Source organism: Xyrauchen texanus, chromosome 36 (assembly GCF_025860055.1).
Source record: "Xyrauchen texanus isolate HMW12.3.18 chromosome 36, RBS_HiC_50CHRs, whole genome shotgun sequence".
In the NCBI taxonomy this organism is placed as follows: domain Eukaryota; kingdom Metazoa; phylum Chordata; class Actinopteri; order Cypriniformes; family Catostomidae; genus Xyrauchen; species Xyrauchen texanus.
The window spans coordinates 31,264,522-31,281,042 of record NC_068311.1 but is presented as its reverse complement, the minus strand read 5'-3'; the positions used below and the strand labels follow the sequence as shown (position 1 = coordinate 31,281,042).

General features: G+C 36.6%; 2 protein-coding genes across 2 annotated transcripts in view; both read right to left on the bottom strand.

Moving 5' to 3' along the window:
* Positions 1-2,048: 2,048 nt before the first annotated feature.
* Positions 2,049-6,733, bottom strand: LOC127629779 (G-protein coupled receptor 171-like). Its single transcript, XM_052107018.1, has 2 exons — positions 6,525-6,733; positions 2,049-3,706 (listed from the first exon to the last, which is right to left on the bottom strand). The coding sequence occupies exon 2, from the start codon at positions 3,383-3,385 to the stop codon at positions 2,435-2,437; it is 951 nt and encodes a 316-aa protein (XP_051962978.1). The 5' UTR covers positions 3,386-3,706; positions 6,525-6,733; the 3' UTR covers positions 2,049-2,434.
* Positions 6,734-9,942: 3,209 nt separating this feature from the next.
* Positions 9,943-16,521, bottom strand: part of LOC127629717 (P2Y purinoceptor 14-like) — a 33,145-nt gene continuing 26,566 nt past the window's right edge. The window contains exons 4-5 of the mRNA XM_052106935.1: positions 13,616-13,920; positions 9,943-12,324 (exon numbers count right to left, since the gene is read on the bottom strand). Of these exons, the coding sequence (XP_051962895.1) occupies positions 11,664-12,324; positions 13,616-13,920 (966 nt within the window). The 3' untranslated portion in view covers positions 9,943-11,663. The remainder of the gene's footprint in view (positions 12,325-13,615; positions 13,921-16,521) is intronic.

Sequence of the window (16,521 nt, the reverse complement as noted above, 5' to 3'; positions counted from 1 at the left end):
CTCAGTAACCACACCTACTAAACAGAAAAAGGTATTTTGAAGGAAAGGACAGACTGAAGTTTGTTTAATGTGGATTTTGTATTTACAGAATTTTCACAATGTTTTCTCTAAAGCATATGAGCCAAATGCATCTGTCACAGACTGATTCTGTGATCCCTGATTTCATCCATTAACTCAATTTTGCTGATTTTCCTTTGTTTGGCATTATGATCTCTTATTGTTTTTCTATTTCTATTTAATCAATCACAAAGGTCAAATATAAATAATCATCATCATTTAATATTATATAATTTATTTCCATCTGTGTTCAAATTGTAGCTTCTTAATATGTTATTCATTTCCTCATGTAATATTCTTCTTTCCACTCCATCCTTGTTTTCAGTTATTTCCCTCCTCTCCATCCTTGTGCATGGGGGCTCTGATTTGTCTTTGTAACTGCTTTAAGGCTGCAATTCTTATGTGTTTTAATGCAAGTGGCTAGAGACATTCATATATTTTATACTTCTGCTTATTGATATTATTCAAAACTCCTTATATGTCCATCCTTCTATTCCTGTGTTGTATACATGCTACCAGGCACAAGACTTATATGTTCATTGTGTGTGTGTGAAAGTGTGTGTGTGTGTGTGTGTGTGTGTGTGTGTGTGTGTATGTGTGAGCGTGTATTTATCACTTTGTGGGGACCAAATGTCCCCATAAGGATAGTAAAAGAAGTGCTCATTCTTATCCTTGCTAAATTCTGTTCCCAACATTCCCGTGAGAAACTGGAGCGCTGTTTTGGAACAAAGTATATACATTTTAGACTCTTAGTATATTAACTTGTTGCCCTTTTGACCTGATGAGGTTCCAGAGCTGAATTCAGAGAGCTTGGTGCTAACTTTATAGATGTTATTGTTTCAAGCAATGTGCAGAAGGGAGTATTGCACATATGCACATACAATGATAAAACACTTGTGTTTCCGCCCAGTGCGTCAACATACATGGCCACCGCAGCCTTCGCATTTCAGTGGGTCATAACAATATGCCCTGACGCCTTTGAGTTAACTTCTAAACGTGCAAGAGGGTATAAAGACCTTAAACGTAACTTTTGGTGGTCAGAGAGACTAACAGCTCAGCTCTCTGGCTCTTCGCATCTGAATTCCAGCTTTGAGGCCTCATCTTACTATCCATACTTTAACTTTAATTTCTTTCATTTAATTACTTAGTTCATTAGACAAAGATAAGACATAGTATTGTTAGATAATTCAAGGACTTAGTCCTTGGATATATCCTTAAGATATATCTACTTAACATTAAAGAACCAATACATTTTCCTTTATTATTACATTTATTCCTTCTACAAATCATCTGATTTATTGAAGTAATTTTCCATCTGCTGGATCTCACTGCATCAGTTTAAATTATGTTTGTAATAGAGGTAGTATACAAATAATAAGGTACTACATGCAGGTATACTACCCCGCAGTGTTCAATTGACCATATTGATTAACATTTGTAAATAACATGTCCTAACCAAGCCAGTTCAATAGCCCAGCATAAATAGTAATGCTTTTCTGCTCATAATTATTGTTATTTTTTCTTTATATATGGGAATGTCCAATTTATGTACTTATAAACAATTCTCTAGCTCATGTTATGATTAATAAGCAGTGGGTTTCAAAGGCTTTTTTGACTCACAGTCATGCCAACAGAGGTGAATTGTGACTCTTTGTAAGCACAAATGGCCTCTCTTTCATGCATTTCTGGGAATAATGAGGCAACGTGAATTACAATCAAAAAGGTATTTATACAAATCAAGGGATTTAGAAAAATAAGACAAACAACTATGGAAACAATGTTTTATGCAATACTGCTTTATTTTCTTAACAAAGAGTTTTTAAAGAGATTTGTTAATCATAATGATTTATATTTTCATTAGAAATGTTAATTTAATTTGTAGATGAGCAATGCAATTTATACTAATAATTTTCCACAGCATATCAATGCTTACAGTATAAATAACAACAGTAATGAATTGTATAAACATATTTGAGCTACAATCAGTCCGTCTTCTATATCTGTAATGCCAGAGGAGAACTGCTGCTCCCCCAGCTTTTTATTTTTTTCTTTCCCACCACTAGCTAACATCGTATGGCATTTTTGTTCTTTGCCACTGATGCCTTTTGCTTGCTGTTCACTGGGGACATTTAATACGTTATAGATACTACAGTATGATTTTCTGTAAAGCTGCTCTGAGAAGCACTATACAAATAAAAATGATGACTTGAAAAAAGTATTTTCTGGAGTGTCTTTTTTGAAATATGTTTTGAACCATTTTTGTCCACAGGTCTATTTGCACTCTCATTTTCCCTAGACATTTCCAGGCTTCAAATTGGTTGGATTTATTGCTGTTCCTAAATTATCCTTTTTTTTTTCATTTTTCCAATGGAAAGTTTTACTGTGGGTCAGAGTTTGGAACAATGTGTCTGTTTGAGAAGGCCTTTGTGACTTGATGTCTGAATGCACGACAGATAACAAAGTACAGCACTGGATCAAAGCATAGGTGCAAGATGGAGAGGAGTAGAGTAGACTCTTTGGCCAGGAACAGACTCCTCTTCAAAGGGCAATCAGTGATAAATTCTATCTGTGTAAATGTGTATGGCATACGCACAGCATGGTATGGCACAAAGCATACCATGTAGGCCAAGGACACCAATGCAATATTTATGAAGGCATGCTGGGCACTCGCTTGGTCCTCAGGTTCTGATTCACGTCGACCCCAAAGCTGCTTCAAAACCAAGCCATTGGACAGAAGGACAGCAGCAGAGGCATTGAAGAAAATAGCAATGCCCAAATATACAGACAGCACATGCCAGTGCTTGCCCAAATCCTCTTTCAGGTCAGAGCAGGTTAGTCTATGTTTGTCTGGAAGGTTGCCTTTAATAGGAATGGCCATGTTGGGCACATTGATGAAGAGCACAAGGAACCAAACCACTGCTGACATCAGCATCGCAAAGCCCGCCTCTTGCAATCGGAGCAGTTTTGAGCTACGAGTGATCTGGAGGTAGCGCTGAACACTAATGAATGATAGAAAGATGATGGAAGCATACATGTTGATGTAGATGAGTGGCGCACTCACTTGGCAGTGAAAAATAGTTAAACTCAGAGACTCATTACCCAGACTTTTTGCAATCTTGACTGGAAGGGCCAGCATGAGGAGGAAGTCAGATGTCAGAAGATTGATCAGATAAACATTGATGCACTTTTTCGCACTCTGGCTGGTTATGAAGGCCCACAATGCCACCAGGCTGGTAGCCATGCCAATCAAGAAGATGAGGATGTAGAGCGTGGCAAACGGCACCATGTTAACGTTGATCACACAGATGCTAGTATTTGGATTCCCCATTATTGTATTTTAGAAACTTTGTATTGTATGTGATCTGTGTCTTCAAGTCCTAAATATATCAAGGAAGTCACGGAAAGATACAAAAATCAAAAAATAGATTTTTAGTTCTCCTTTATTTCCATGTGACTACCTAAGAACTCTTAGCTTCTGTTAGACCACTGATAGTAATTAAAGTTCATCTGACCGAGTTTTATCTTTCATGTCACCAGAAAGTAAATATTGTCAAAAGAGGAAGTGGTAAATCCCCTTTTCAATTGCACAAAATCGTTTTCCTGCTCTGCTTGCAAATCAGCATGAGATAGAAAATACCAAGGAGAAATCCTAGAAAGAGAGAAAAAAAATAAAATGTTTTACTTGCAATTCCTCCAACAATACTAAGCATTGAAAATCTTAGGCTGGTATAAATAAAGTGTAAATGTCTCGTTTTTATCAAGGCATCTTATCAAATCATCTGCTGAAGTGAACAGGACACTTAACTCTTATAATCTCATTCAGAGTACTAATGCTTAACACACTAAACAAATTACCTAAAAATTTGCTTCATGTAGCAATATGTAAATTAACTGTATTTATTTAAGTCAAAATGTTTATTTTAAATGTCTGAATCAACCTGAATACATTAATCTACACCATCAAAATACATTTACATTTATGCATTTAGCAGACGCTTTTATCCAAAGCGACTTACAGTGCAATTACTACAGGGACAATCCCCCCAGAGCAACCTGGAGTTAAGTGCCTTGCTCAAGGACACAATGGTGGTGGCTGTGGGGTTAGAACCAGCGACCATCTGATTAACAGCCCAGTGCTTTAGCCACTACGCCACCACCACTCCCAAGGTGTTAAAATACAAGGGTTAAATTACAAAGAAAAACTCCTTATATCCTGACATTGTTGGCTACTCTCTAATAATAAAAAACATTGTGTTTATAATAAGGCTGTCAATTTAACATTTTCATTTAGTGTGATTAATACCTGAAAAATAATAATCACGCCACTGTAATAATGAATTTTCCTACTAACAGAGCAATTCAAGCTTAAAGTTCAGTCTTCATTTTTTTGAAATTTTCAGTCAGCAGGGGGCAGTAAGCGCAGTTCCAGCAGGCAACTTATGACAACAAACCGACAGCTGTTCAAAGACAGCACAAAGTTCCTTCTTTGTGCTGTCTTTGAACAGCTGTCGGTTTGTTGAGGTGAAGAGGCATTTTTATTAGAAATATCAAACTACATTTAACTTGACACAGTGTGTCAGTAAACATGGATATATGCGATTAATTTAGATTGACACCTGGCAACAACCAATATTATTAATGGTTCAAAAAGTCCACTGTTGGTCTACTAACAGTTTTTTAGTATTAACCACAACATCAATATAAGGCAAAAGGTGGAAGATGGAACTTAATAGATCTACAACAATTTTGCATATGTATGGTTCTCAAACAGATATACAAATGCAATATAACCTGCTTGGTTCTGACCAGTAAAAAACAGTAAAAAACATACAGTGCTGTAAAAAATGATTTTCCCCATCCTGATTTCTTCTGTTTTTGTGTATATCTCAAACTAAATTGTTTCAAAAAGTAAAACAAAATCTAACATAAAACAAAGGCAATCTGAGTAAACACAAAATACCGTTTTTAATGATAATGTTATTTATTGAAGTAAAAACGTTATCCAATACCAACTAGGCCTGTGTGAAAATGTATTTGGCACTTAGTTACTAAATCTCCAAATCTATGAAACTGCATGATATTATGGGGTTCAGCTGGACTAGAAACACCCAGGACTAGAAACACCTGTTCAATCAAAGCAACACCTAAATATAACTTTTTCAGCAGCAGGATTTTGGCTAAAAGGTCTCACTCAGCAGCACACCATGCAAAGTTTGAATGAAATTCTGGAAATTATAAGGAAAATGGTGATTGAAATACATCAGTCTGGGAAGGGTTACAAAGGCATTTCAAATGCTCTGGGACTCCAAAGAACCACAGTGAGAGCCATTATCTCTAAATGGAGGAAACTTGGCAAAGTAGTGAACCTTCCCAGAAGTGGCCGACCTTCTAAAATTCCTCCAAGAGTACAGTGTCGACTCATCCAGGAAGTCAAGTACAACATCCAAGGAATTGCAGGCCTCTCATCAATCAAGATCACTGTTCAGGACTCCATTATCAGAAAGACACTGGGCAAAAACGCCATCCATGGAAGAGTGGTGAGGTGAATCCACTGCTAACCCAGAAGAACACTGAGGCTCGTTTGAATTTTTGAAATCAGGAGGGCAAATACTTTTTTACACTGTACATATAATATCTGTTCCTCAGCACATTTATACTGGATTAAAATGAATTGACAAAAGTCCTTTTTCTATTGGTTTTATTTTTTTAAAAGTCATGTCTATGTATGAGCACACTACCAGTGGCTCCCAAGTTGCATCTTCGGCTTCATATTATATCAGCTAATTGTAAATCTTGATAAAGTTTCTATATAAATAAAACGTCTTATTATTATTATCATCACAAATATGGAAAATATTGATGAGAACCCTCAAACAAAGTGCATACATGTATGCAGCTCTGAAGGGAAATTAGAAAGTTATTGGTCAGTAAAAAAAAAAAGAAACCGTAGTTTTGTATACGTGCAATTATATTTCATATCTTGATATAGCCAATATTGGCATTTTTATTGATTAAAAATTACTAATGATACATTTATGCTTTAACAGTGTTATTTTTTTACATATTGTTCTGGGCTTTCACAGAGTGAGCAATGTGGCTCACACAAAAGCATGCACCGAAAGAGGGAGTGCATGCACATGAAAGAAGACACATATACAGTATATCAGGTAAAGTAAGATCAAATGAAATCGATATTCAAATAAATGTTTTTATACTAGAAGCTCCATGTGCTACATCATTATTAAATATACCCATACTTGGATATAGTAAATACAAGTATTTACCCCCCAGTATTGGCCTGATTTGAGTACAACCAAGTCCTTTTATCTCTAATTTTAAGTCTAAGCATCAAAGACTAAAACAAGCATAACTTTCCCTAATTACGACTGATTCTCAGATGCATCATGTCTCGTACAGGAAGGAACAGACACATGGTGCTTCATGATAGCAATGGAAAGTGCACTTACCACAACACCAAATATTGAGATCCTGCTCTTTAGCTGTACCTTAGTCAAACAATTCAGAGTCGCTACATTAAAAATACGGTTTCCTCTTGTCTTTTGTGGGTTTGGTCTTAATTATATCAGCCAATGGATTGAAAGCATTCACAAACACTCAATGAAGTGCAATGATGCAGTGGAAATGGGAAATTTCCAAATTCTATGCCTCTAGACAACCACAAACCATCAGTCTATAAAGCCTGATGGTCTCATTTGCATGCACTCTCTGTTCTATCAGTTCCTGGTTTGAGAGGCAGCAGGGTGGTTTCCGTTCGATGAGTTAAGGATAAAAGCTGCTTTTTTTTTGTGGGAGTGCTCAGCTGTATCACATAACAAATGTGTCATAAGAGAGTTTGCATCCTCTCAAACTCTTGAGTTATAATTTGTATGACATTCATTCTGTAGCCCCATTGCAAGAAACTAATTCACAAAATGTAGTCAAAATGTAATCTTTAAATCTTTTTTTTGGCTTGATAAAACATGTTACAACATTAAATTTTAGTTTGTTTGTTTTTTAGTGTAGTATCAATGTAATCTGCTTTAATAATTAAATTCAATCGTGCCACCCTTTTTCAACCTACCCTAACCCAAATCCCTCTAAGAATAAATGTCATGGTCACTGTCGTAACCTCCGTTCCCTGAAGAAGGGAATGAGACATTGCATTCCAGCTCCTTTTATACCCGTATGTCTGGGGGAGTGGCATGCAAATTCCACTCGCCAATTCTCATTGGCCTTTTTTCAAAGAATGGGAGGCGTAGGGACACAATACATCCGAAGAATATACATCACAGGGTTACCGAAGTAATTTATCCCAGTACAGGGCATATTAGACACCTAAGTGGGGCTGGCTGCAATCTCCTCCAACAATTTCGCAAACCATAGGGCTAGGGCGGAAGAACATCCAGAGTCCATGACTTCGTGAACTCGACTGGGGGTAAACATGTATGTTGACGCATCAGGGGAGGGAAAAGGCACTATACGCAAGCGATACACCCGGCCAGCTGTTCCGAATTAGCAAACTCTACCTGTTTGTACCTGAAAGAATACGGAACGAAACCAAGAGGATGCCACACTCCTTGTAGAGTGTGCTCCAACCCGCAAGGGGGTGGGCACGGCCTGGGTCTGGTAGTTCAATGCAATGGTGTCCATGATCCAGAGGGCAAGCCTCTGTTTAGAGACAGCGTTCCCTTTCCGCTGTCCACGAAAGCAGACAAAGAGCTGCTCAGAGTGTCTAACGCTCTGCCTGCGATCCAAGTAGGTGCGCAAAGCACACACCGAACATCGAAACGACATGGCTGGGTCCGCCTCCTTCCGGGGCAGCGCTTGTAGGTTCACCACCTGATCCCTGAAGGGGGTCGTGGGAACATTGGGCACATCGGGGTTTCAGGATCACGTGAGAATCTGCCAGACCGAACTCCAGGCAAGAGTCGCTGACAGAGAACACAACTTATTTATTTCCATGATTGTGGAAATAGGTATTTTCAATGCTTTAGCTATTTTCTTATAGCGACTTCCCATTTTGCTCAACAAGCTTTTATATCCATGCAAAACAGGAAGTCATGGCTAAACAATTTCATGTTCCTTGTAACCCAGGTGTATTAAACATTTTCAAATATGAATGGGAATATACTTCAGATATATTTTACTCATTAGAAATTCAAGGGGTGCCAATAAATATGGAAAATATGTTTTGGAGAAAAATATGTATTTAATTAATTATGAGACCCCCCCTTCAATGAGTTTGTTTCAATAAAAGATTAGATTTTTTTGTGAATTATTTAATGAAAGATCAAAAGGATATTTACAAAGGTTGTCAATATTTTGGGTCAAAACTGTATGCATATATATATATAGAGAGAGAGAGAGAGAGAGAGAGACACTGGTGACCAAAAGTTGAAATAATATACAGATTTTGTTGTTTTGGAAATTGGTACTTTAATTCACCAAAGTGGCATTCAACTGATCACAAAATATAGTCAGGACATTACTGATGTAAAAAAAACAGCACTATCAAAATGTCATTTTTGATCAAATCTAGACAGGCCTCATTTTCAGTAGCCATCACTCCAACACCTTATCCTATCCTATCCTATCCTTGAGTAATCCATGCTAAATTGCAGATTTGGAACTAGAAATTCCCATTATATCAAACACAGCTGAAAGCTATTTGGTTTGTTAAATGAAGCTTAACATTGTCTTTGTGTTTGTTTTTGAGTTTCCACAGTATGCAATAGACTGGCATGTCTTACTGTCAATATTAGATAAAAAATGGCAAAAAAGAAACCGCTTTCTCTAGAAACTCATCAAGCAATCATTGTTTTGAGGAACGAAGGCTAAACAATGCTTGAAATTGTCCAAAAACGTCATACAAATGTACACTACAATCTTCAAAGACAAAGGACAACTAGCTCTAACAAGGAGAGAAAGAGATGTGGAAGGCCAGATGTACAACTAAACAAGAGGATAAGTACATCAGAGTCTCTAGTTTGAGAAATAGATGCCTCACATGTCCTCAGCTGACAGCTTCATTGAATTCTACCTGCTCAACACCAGTTTCATGTACAACAGTAAAGAGAAGACTCAGGGGTGCAGGCCTTATGGGAAGAATTGCAAAGAAAAAGCCACTTTTGAAACAGAAAAAAAAAAGTTAGAGTGGGCAAAGAAACACATACATTGGACAACAGATAACTGGAGAAGAGTGTTATGGATCTTAACCCCTTTGAGTTTTTGTGGGATCAGCTAAACTGTAAGGTGTGTGAGAAGTGCCCGACAAGACAGCCACATCTATGGCAAGTGTTACAGGAAGTGTGGGGTGAAATGTCACCTGAGAATCTGGACAAACTGACAGCTAGAATGCAAAGGATCTGCAAAGCTGTCAATGCTGCAGTTTAAGAAGTTATGAATTATTATTATTATTATCATCCTGAGTTGGTGCATTGAAAAAATCATGTGTCCCATCTAATGTACTATTAACTGCACCGGTTAGCCCCACAATGTCCGTGAATGAGACCTTTTTTTCTATGCAGCCAGCGTGCATCCACAGGAAAACGTATACTGCTGCGGTCTATAGAGGGTATTTATAGTTTGTAAGAATTTTCTGCTGATGGATGACAGAAATTCACAGTTTAATGTGGCCAGGGTGACACATTAAATGTGTGCATGTTATTTTAGCAACCAACATTTCCCTTCAATGCACATTTAGCAGTATAACAAGTTATACTTTTTATGATGCCATTAAATTAACCACCTTTGAAAATGTAACTCTAATGCTTTATTTATGCTACATTCTACAAAATATCTTTGAAATACATTTTCCAAATGAAATAACAATACAGCAATAACGTACAAAGCAACTAACAATAAAATATATACTTTATGGTGAAATATAACTTTATTTCCTGTAATGCACTGTACATTGTGAAAAAACAACATCCACAACTACATATAGGAAAGGCAGAAAAGGCCAAAGTTGAACTTGAGGTAGACTAAATGTTTTGGTTTCATCTGGTGTGTTGAGTCTTTCAAATGAATCCCTTGCTATGAGGTTATTAGATTTATTAGACAGAAATAGAAATATTTTTTTTCCACTGAAATCAAGTGATAGTCAAAATGTACAGATAATCAAGGCATGATTTGGGGGTCAGATATAATACTGGCTGAACCTTCTGGAGATTCTCCAGACACCCTTTAAAGCAACGGTCCCCAACCCCCGGGCCGCGGACCGGTACCGGTCCGTGGGTCATTTGGTACAGAAAGAATAAATAACTCACATTATTTCCAAAAAAAAAAAATGTAATTATTTTTAATTTATTTTATTTATTATCTGAGTCTGAACGATGTTTTATTTTGAAAAATAAAAAATTTTAAAATAATAAAATCTCTCCGTTACATCCGTCTATGACTCACTCTTGGCGCATAGCAAAGCTTGTCTCGGTCACGTGATACGGTACCGCTAAAAATAAACCCACAATCTAGCAAAATGAGTAAAAAACAAACGTCTCTGGAAAGTTTCTTGACGAAGGGGAAACGGCCCAGTGAGGAGACTGAAGAAGAGCCTATGACTTCCAAGAAAAAGAAAGCTGCATTTAACAGACAATACCAGGAGTCCTACTTGAAATATGGATTTATCGCAACAGGTGATTTACACGCACCAAGCCCGCTCTGCATAATATGTGGCAACCAGCTCTCTAATGAGGCAATGAAGCCTTCAAAACTGCTTCGCCACTTGGAGACCATTAAAAGACAAGCCTTTTGAGTATTTTGAAAGAAAAAAGTTTGAACAAGAAGGCCAGAAGCAATTGCTGAGGGCCACCACATCAATAAATGCGAGTGCACTGAGAGCATCATACTTGGTGGCTTACCGTATTGCTAAGGCTAAGAAACCATTCACTATTTTATTTTTCAATATTTTCGGCAGTGACAGCAACCAAAACAAAACTACGGAGTAGACTGGACATAAGCAACACTCTTCGGGTGTCCTTGTCTCCCATTAGCCCTAGATGAGACCGTCTCGTTACAGAGAAACAGGCTCAGGGCTCCCACTGATTGAGCGTTATGGTGAGTTGTATTTTTCATGCCCTTTATATTTGTTTTTGTGGTGTATCTTATTTTGAAGGCATGTTTAAATGTTACCATAGCGACCAGAGTGCGTTAGGGGGCAGAGAGGATGTTATTCATGTTATGTTGTTGGTGCGATGTTACGAAGACGCTGCTAATAAAGTTGCGAGTATCTACACATTGGATTCACGTTTATTATTATATTTAAATAATACCCCAGTTTTTATGCCGATCGTATCGTTTTATTTTGTTGTATTTATCCACCACACCTTAAAGGCCGGTCCGTGAAAAAATTGTCTGATATTAAACCGGTCCGCGGCGCAAAAAAGGTTGGGGACCGCTGCTTTAAAGGATCATCAATTATCTTATTTGTGTACTCAAGGAACATCAAAATACATTTCAAGAGCCTTGAAGTCTTTCTCGGGGTTACTGAAGGAAATGTGTCTAGAGGTCTTTAGAGTTCTTCCAGGAACTAAAAGTTTCTCAGAAAATGAAAGAGTGAGTAGGAAAAAATATAATTCTGCTATATATTTATTTAAATCACATTTTCACTTCTTAGCATTTGTGATTGTATCGCTCAGCATGGTGCTCAGTTGCCTTTGCTGTCCTTTATCTTTCTTCTTCTTGAGACTCAGCTGGGCTCTGAAGGCCTTGCAGAAGATAAAGTATATAAGTGGATCCAAACAGGCATTTAGCACTGAAAGCAGGACAGTCAACTCCTTCAGGATATAGAATGCCTGGGCTGTTGTACAATGTTCCTTCTGTGCTTTTTTGATGAATGCATAAGGCAGTCTCACCAGGTGATAGGGCACAAAGCACACACAGAAAACGACCACTAGCACTAACATGTTACGTTTAGACCTGTTGAACTTATAGCTTCGGGATGTAACCTGTGTAGACAACTGAGATTGTCTGATCTTTTGCAAAGTCCGACAGTACAGCAGAATCAGAGAAACCAGCACAAAAACAAAGAGCACCATGGACACAGAGTGGGTAATTTTGTAGACCACCCTGAGCTGGGGACTGTGTAAAGAATCACATCCAATTTCTCCTGGCATTTGAATGTCTCCCCAGGAAGTCTTGAGAAAGATGATTAAGTAGACGGAGGCCATGACTAACAAGGAGAGCCACGTTGCTACGGATATTTGGCGGGCGATACGAACTGTCTGCAGAGCATGACTCTCCAATGGCCGGACAATCTTCAGGTACCTGAAATGAAAAAGTAAAGACTCAATACTCTCAAAACCCATTCATATTCCACCATGAGATTAAAATAGTTAATGTTATATATACAGTATAAAAACTATTTTGGGTGGATGGAATGTTGGTTTGGAGAGATTCTACATGGCCAAAAGTATGTGAACACTGCCTTGTAATTCAACTACACCCATTATTAGAAGGTGCATAACATCCATAATATCACTGTGAATTTGGAGATAATGTAATGAAAATTCTGCTGCTAAAATTGGTCTGTGCTTTACTGAAATGCAAACCACTGCCCCAGTGGCCAAAGCTGGCGCTTGTTAGTTACTCAGCAGAATGGGGTTAATATCAGTACTGGAATATTAGCAACATTTCAACTTACTGTGTGATCAATTTAATTGTTATCTCTGTTTCAGCATATCAGTGCTGCTGTACACAATGCAAGGTCCATAAAGAAATGGTTTACTGAGTCTGATATGGAACATATTGACAGGCCTACACAAAGCCTAGACCGCATAATCACTGAACACCTTTAGGATGAATTGGAACACCATATGCAAGCTAGGCCCCATCACTCAACATTGGTGCCGGAACTGCCTGACCTCACTGATGCTCTTTTGTCTAAATAGGAGTAAATCCCCACAGTCATGTTTTAACATTGAGTGGAAAGCATTCCTAGAAGTGTAGAAAGTCTTAGAGAGGACCAACTCTCTATTAATGCCAATGGTTTTGAAATCAAATGCTCAGAAAGCACATACAGGTATGTGTGCAGCATCATTGCTGCACGGGGGGGCTGTGCCCCAAACTTCTACCACAGTGCCCCCCACTCCAGATAAAATTGTATATCTGACCAAACAATTCAATATTTACATTACTTTTCAGTCAATCATTTATCTCTTTTATAACAATGGTAGAAAAGTATACATTTTAATTAATTTGAACATTTGGGAAAGTTTTAGGGTTTGCGAGTCTTAAAAGCAGAGAACTGCCCTGTCCTCCAGACGGCGATGATAGAATGGAAACACTAATTTTAGCAGATTTACTTTTTGTTAGGGTATAGTGAAAAATGTGTGCCCCTACACAAATTCCAAATGTTCCCTTCCTATTTCATCCAGTATGGGTGTATTGATTAGGTGTCCACATGCCTATGTCCATGAAGTGAATCATAACTAATGAGAAATCAGAGTATTATTAGCCTTAATCAGAGTATAATTTACCTCTATTTTTTGTACTGTTAAACCCAAAGGAGAACAACAAGTATATATCACACAAGTACATGTTAGCAAAACTTGTATACCTGTTGGCAGCAATAAAGTCCATGAAGAGAATGCTTGCATATGTGTTTAAATAGAAAGCCGTTGCTCCAAAACTGCAGTATATATTGCGCATTGTTACTGAATAGTTGGCATAGTTAGCAATGCGCAAAGGTAAACAAAGACAAAGGAAGAAGTCCGCTAAGGCTAGATTCTTCAGGTAGACTGTTACGCTGGACTGGGCGCGCTGATTCGTGCAGAAACACACTCGCACTGTGATCCAATTCAGCACCAGACTGACAAGAAACACTAGCGAGTATGCAAATATAAAAACAGGGTGAGCTGGAACCTTTGAAAATTTGCAGGAATCTTGTGATATGTTATTTATGTTTATGATGTCATCTCGAGCAGCGGTGAAATTTGTTAGAGGTGTTGTAGTTTTAAGAATTTGTGTAACTGGAGACTCCATCTAGATTCACAAACGAGACAAATAAGTTACGAAAGCAGGCTTAACTGTAAAATGTACAAAGATATAAAAACTTTTATAAGGGCAAAAAAAGACCCAACAGTCTCTTGATCAAGACATGCTGAGCGCTGCAGAAACTGTGACATTCATCAAGTTCAATGACTTTTAAAAGTGAAGTCTCTTTCACATATGTCAGGTCTGTTCATACTGGTCTCTTTAAAGTACTCTTTTGGTCTTGAATTTCATTAATACTGCTGCTGATATTTTAATTGATTTTTTTTTTTTGGTTAAATAACAGCAATTATATTTGTTATAGCCAGACTGAATTTTAATACAAAAGTCTTTACATAACAAGAACAATTAATCTATTTTTACAATTGTATCACTCTTTTATGCTCAATATGAGAAAATATTTTGTTACATGACACTTCTTTACATTAAGATTGTAAATAACATAATGTTTTTAATGTAAGTTTATAACACCTCACATGTGGTAACATGTTGGTAATCCCACAAAACAAAAAAAAAATTTCTTTATAGTTTACTTCAAAATCCTAAGCACATTTAACTTGAATTGCAAAGGGGTAAAACTGATACAACATCACAATGATACTGCTTCATTTAAAAACTAAATTGTGATATAAACAAGTTGGAAATGGTTTATGTGGTTACAAATTACAGCCCTCCACTCAAACTGGCCCAATAACATGCATTTAAACACTTACAATAGCCAGATTGCAACAAAAACAGCGTCTATAGTTGAATACACAGAACCCTAAATATTACCAGTATTTTACATAAAAAAAATGATATTTATTATATTAAATGTTTTTAATCTCTTTATTTTTTATAATAATTAGTTTTTGCTTATCATATCTATATGGTCAAATAATAATCATATTTAACTTACTTGAAATCAACTTGTAAACAAGCTGGTCACTGAGCTTCAATGTACAGCAGCTATCTGTACTTCTCATTCAGCTCAGCTTCCTTCTGCATGCTCGTGCAAAGAGGAAATTGAGCTAGCATGTGTCATTTAGATGAGGTCAAAATTAGAATAAAATGCAAATACAAGCTAGTGGGTGAGGGAGGTTTCATATTGTGGTACTTCAAGAAAGAAACAAACCAGGATAGATTATGTGAACAGTTGCAGGAATAAACTTCAAACTGTAATTGTATTTCTTAGCTATTCATATTTTAGTCATTTGAAAGTCAAAGTGATCAGGGCATTTTGTTTCCTCAGACACAACAAAATGTATTTGTGTGTTATTGTTGTTGTTTGTGGTAACAGTTATTAAGTAAGTAAAATAATTTACTGTGCAACTAAAGTGTAGAGGTTTTCACTTTTTGATGTATATGTTATGCTTATAAAAACCAATGAGAAATCCTATTTGAGAAAATAGTTTTTTTTCTTACTATGCAAATACAGTTAAAGTGAGCTGCAGCTTTGGAAGTATCCAGAATAATCTGATAGTGTTAATGGCTGATGCATTAGATGGCCATTGGATAGACCGTTTATGTGATGATAAGCGGCAAGAGTGGGAAAAATACACCATTTCCAATCTGACTAGATGCCTTCAATGCTTTCCCTTATTTGCATACCTATCCAGATGCGCTTTATAGTCAAGCACACTTTTTTTGGCATGATTAAGACTCTTTTCATAAATGCATTTCCCCTATTCTGTTCCGGTTTCATTTTATTTTCACTTTTCCCTTTCCCATGTATGAGTGATTTGTGTGAATGTTTTTGTTTAGTTATGTGTTCATATTTTAGTTAAATAAACTTTTGTGTATATTCTTGCGAGCTGATTCTGGTCTGCTTGTAAATAAACGTAAATTTAACGATTCGATCTCAGCTCCATGCTAAGAAAGAGTTATTTTTGTGTGGCCATGAAAAATATTCTTTCTGAGAATTGATAGACAATCAATACTGAGTGGTCACTGGATGAACAGATAAATTGATTGTAATATTAATTCAGCTACATCAAGTTGATTCTATTAACTGATCCAAATGTTCATAATTAATTATAACAAGTTATGATTAATTATTCATGTTTCCCTTTTAAAGACAGTTTGACTGTGGTATATTTTGATAAATAATCTCATCCCTGTTTCTAAAAGATTTAGCTTCAAAGCTATACCTATATGTGTAATATTATTGTCAATAAGCCATCAGAATAATATTACTCCAATAAGAGAATTAATCATAATTCTCTTATTAAAGCAAATTCCCTACAGTAGAAATTGTGAGCTGATACAGCGAAACATTGTATTACGATTTTAATGGTGGAGAATATGGAGGCCCAAACCTGCAAAAATAATAAATAAATAAATGTAATAATAACAAAATAAATAACAAAATAAATGTCGTGATAAAACAAATGTAATTAGTTTTAATTTAAAGTATTCCTGAATTTATTTTTGTATTACTTTTTTCCTTTGTTTATTATTTTCTGTTTTTATTTTTATTCTTTTATTTACTTT

Coding starts and splice junctions, on each gene's coding strand:
- LOC127629779 (XM_052107018.1), bottom strand. CDS start 3,385: ATGGGGAATCCAAATACTAGCATCTGTGTGATCAACGTTAACATGGTG.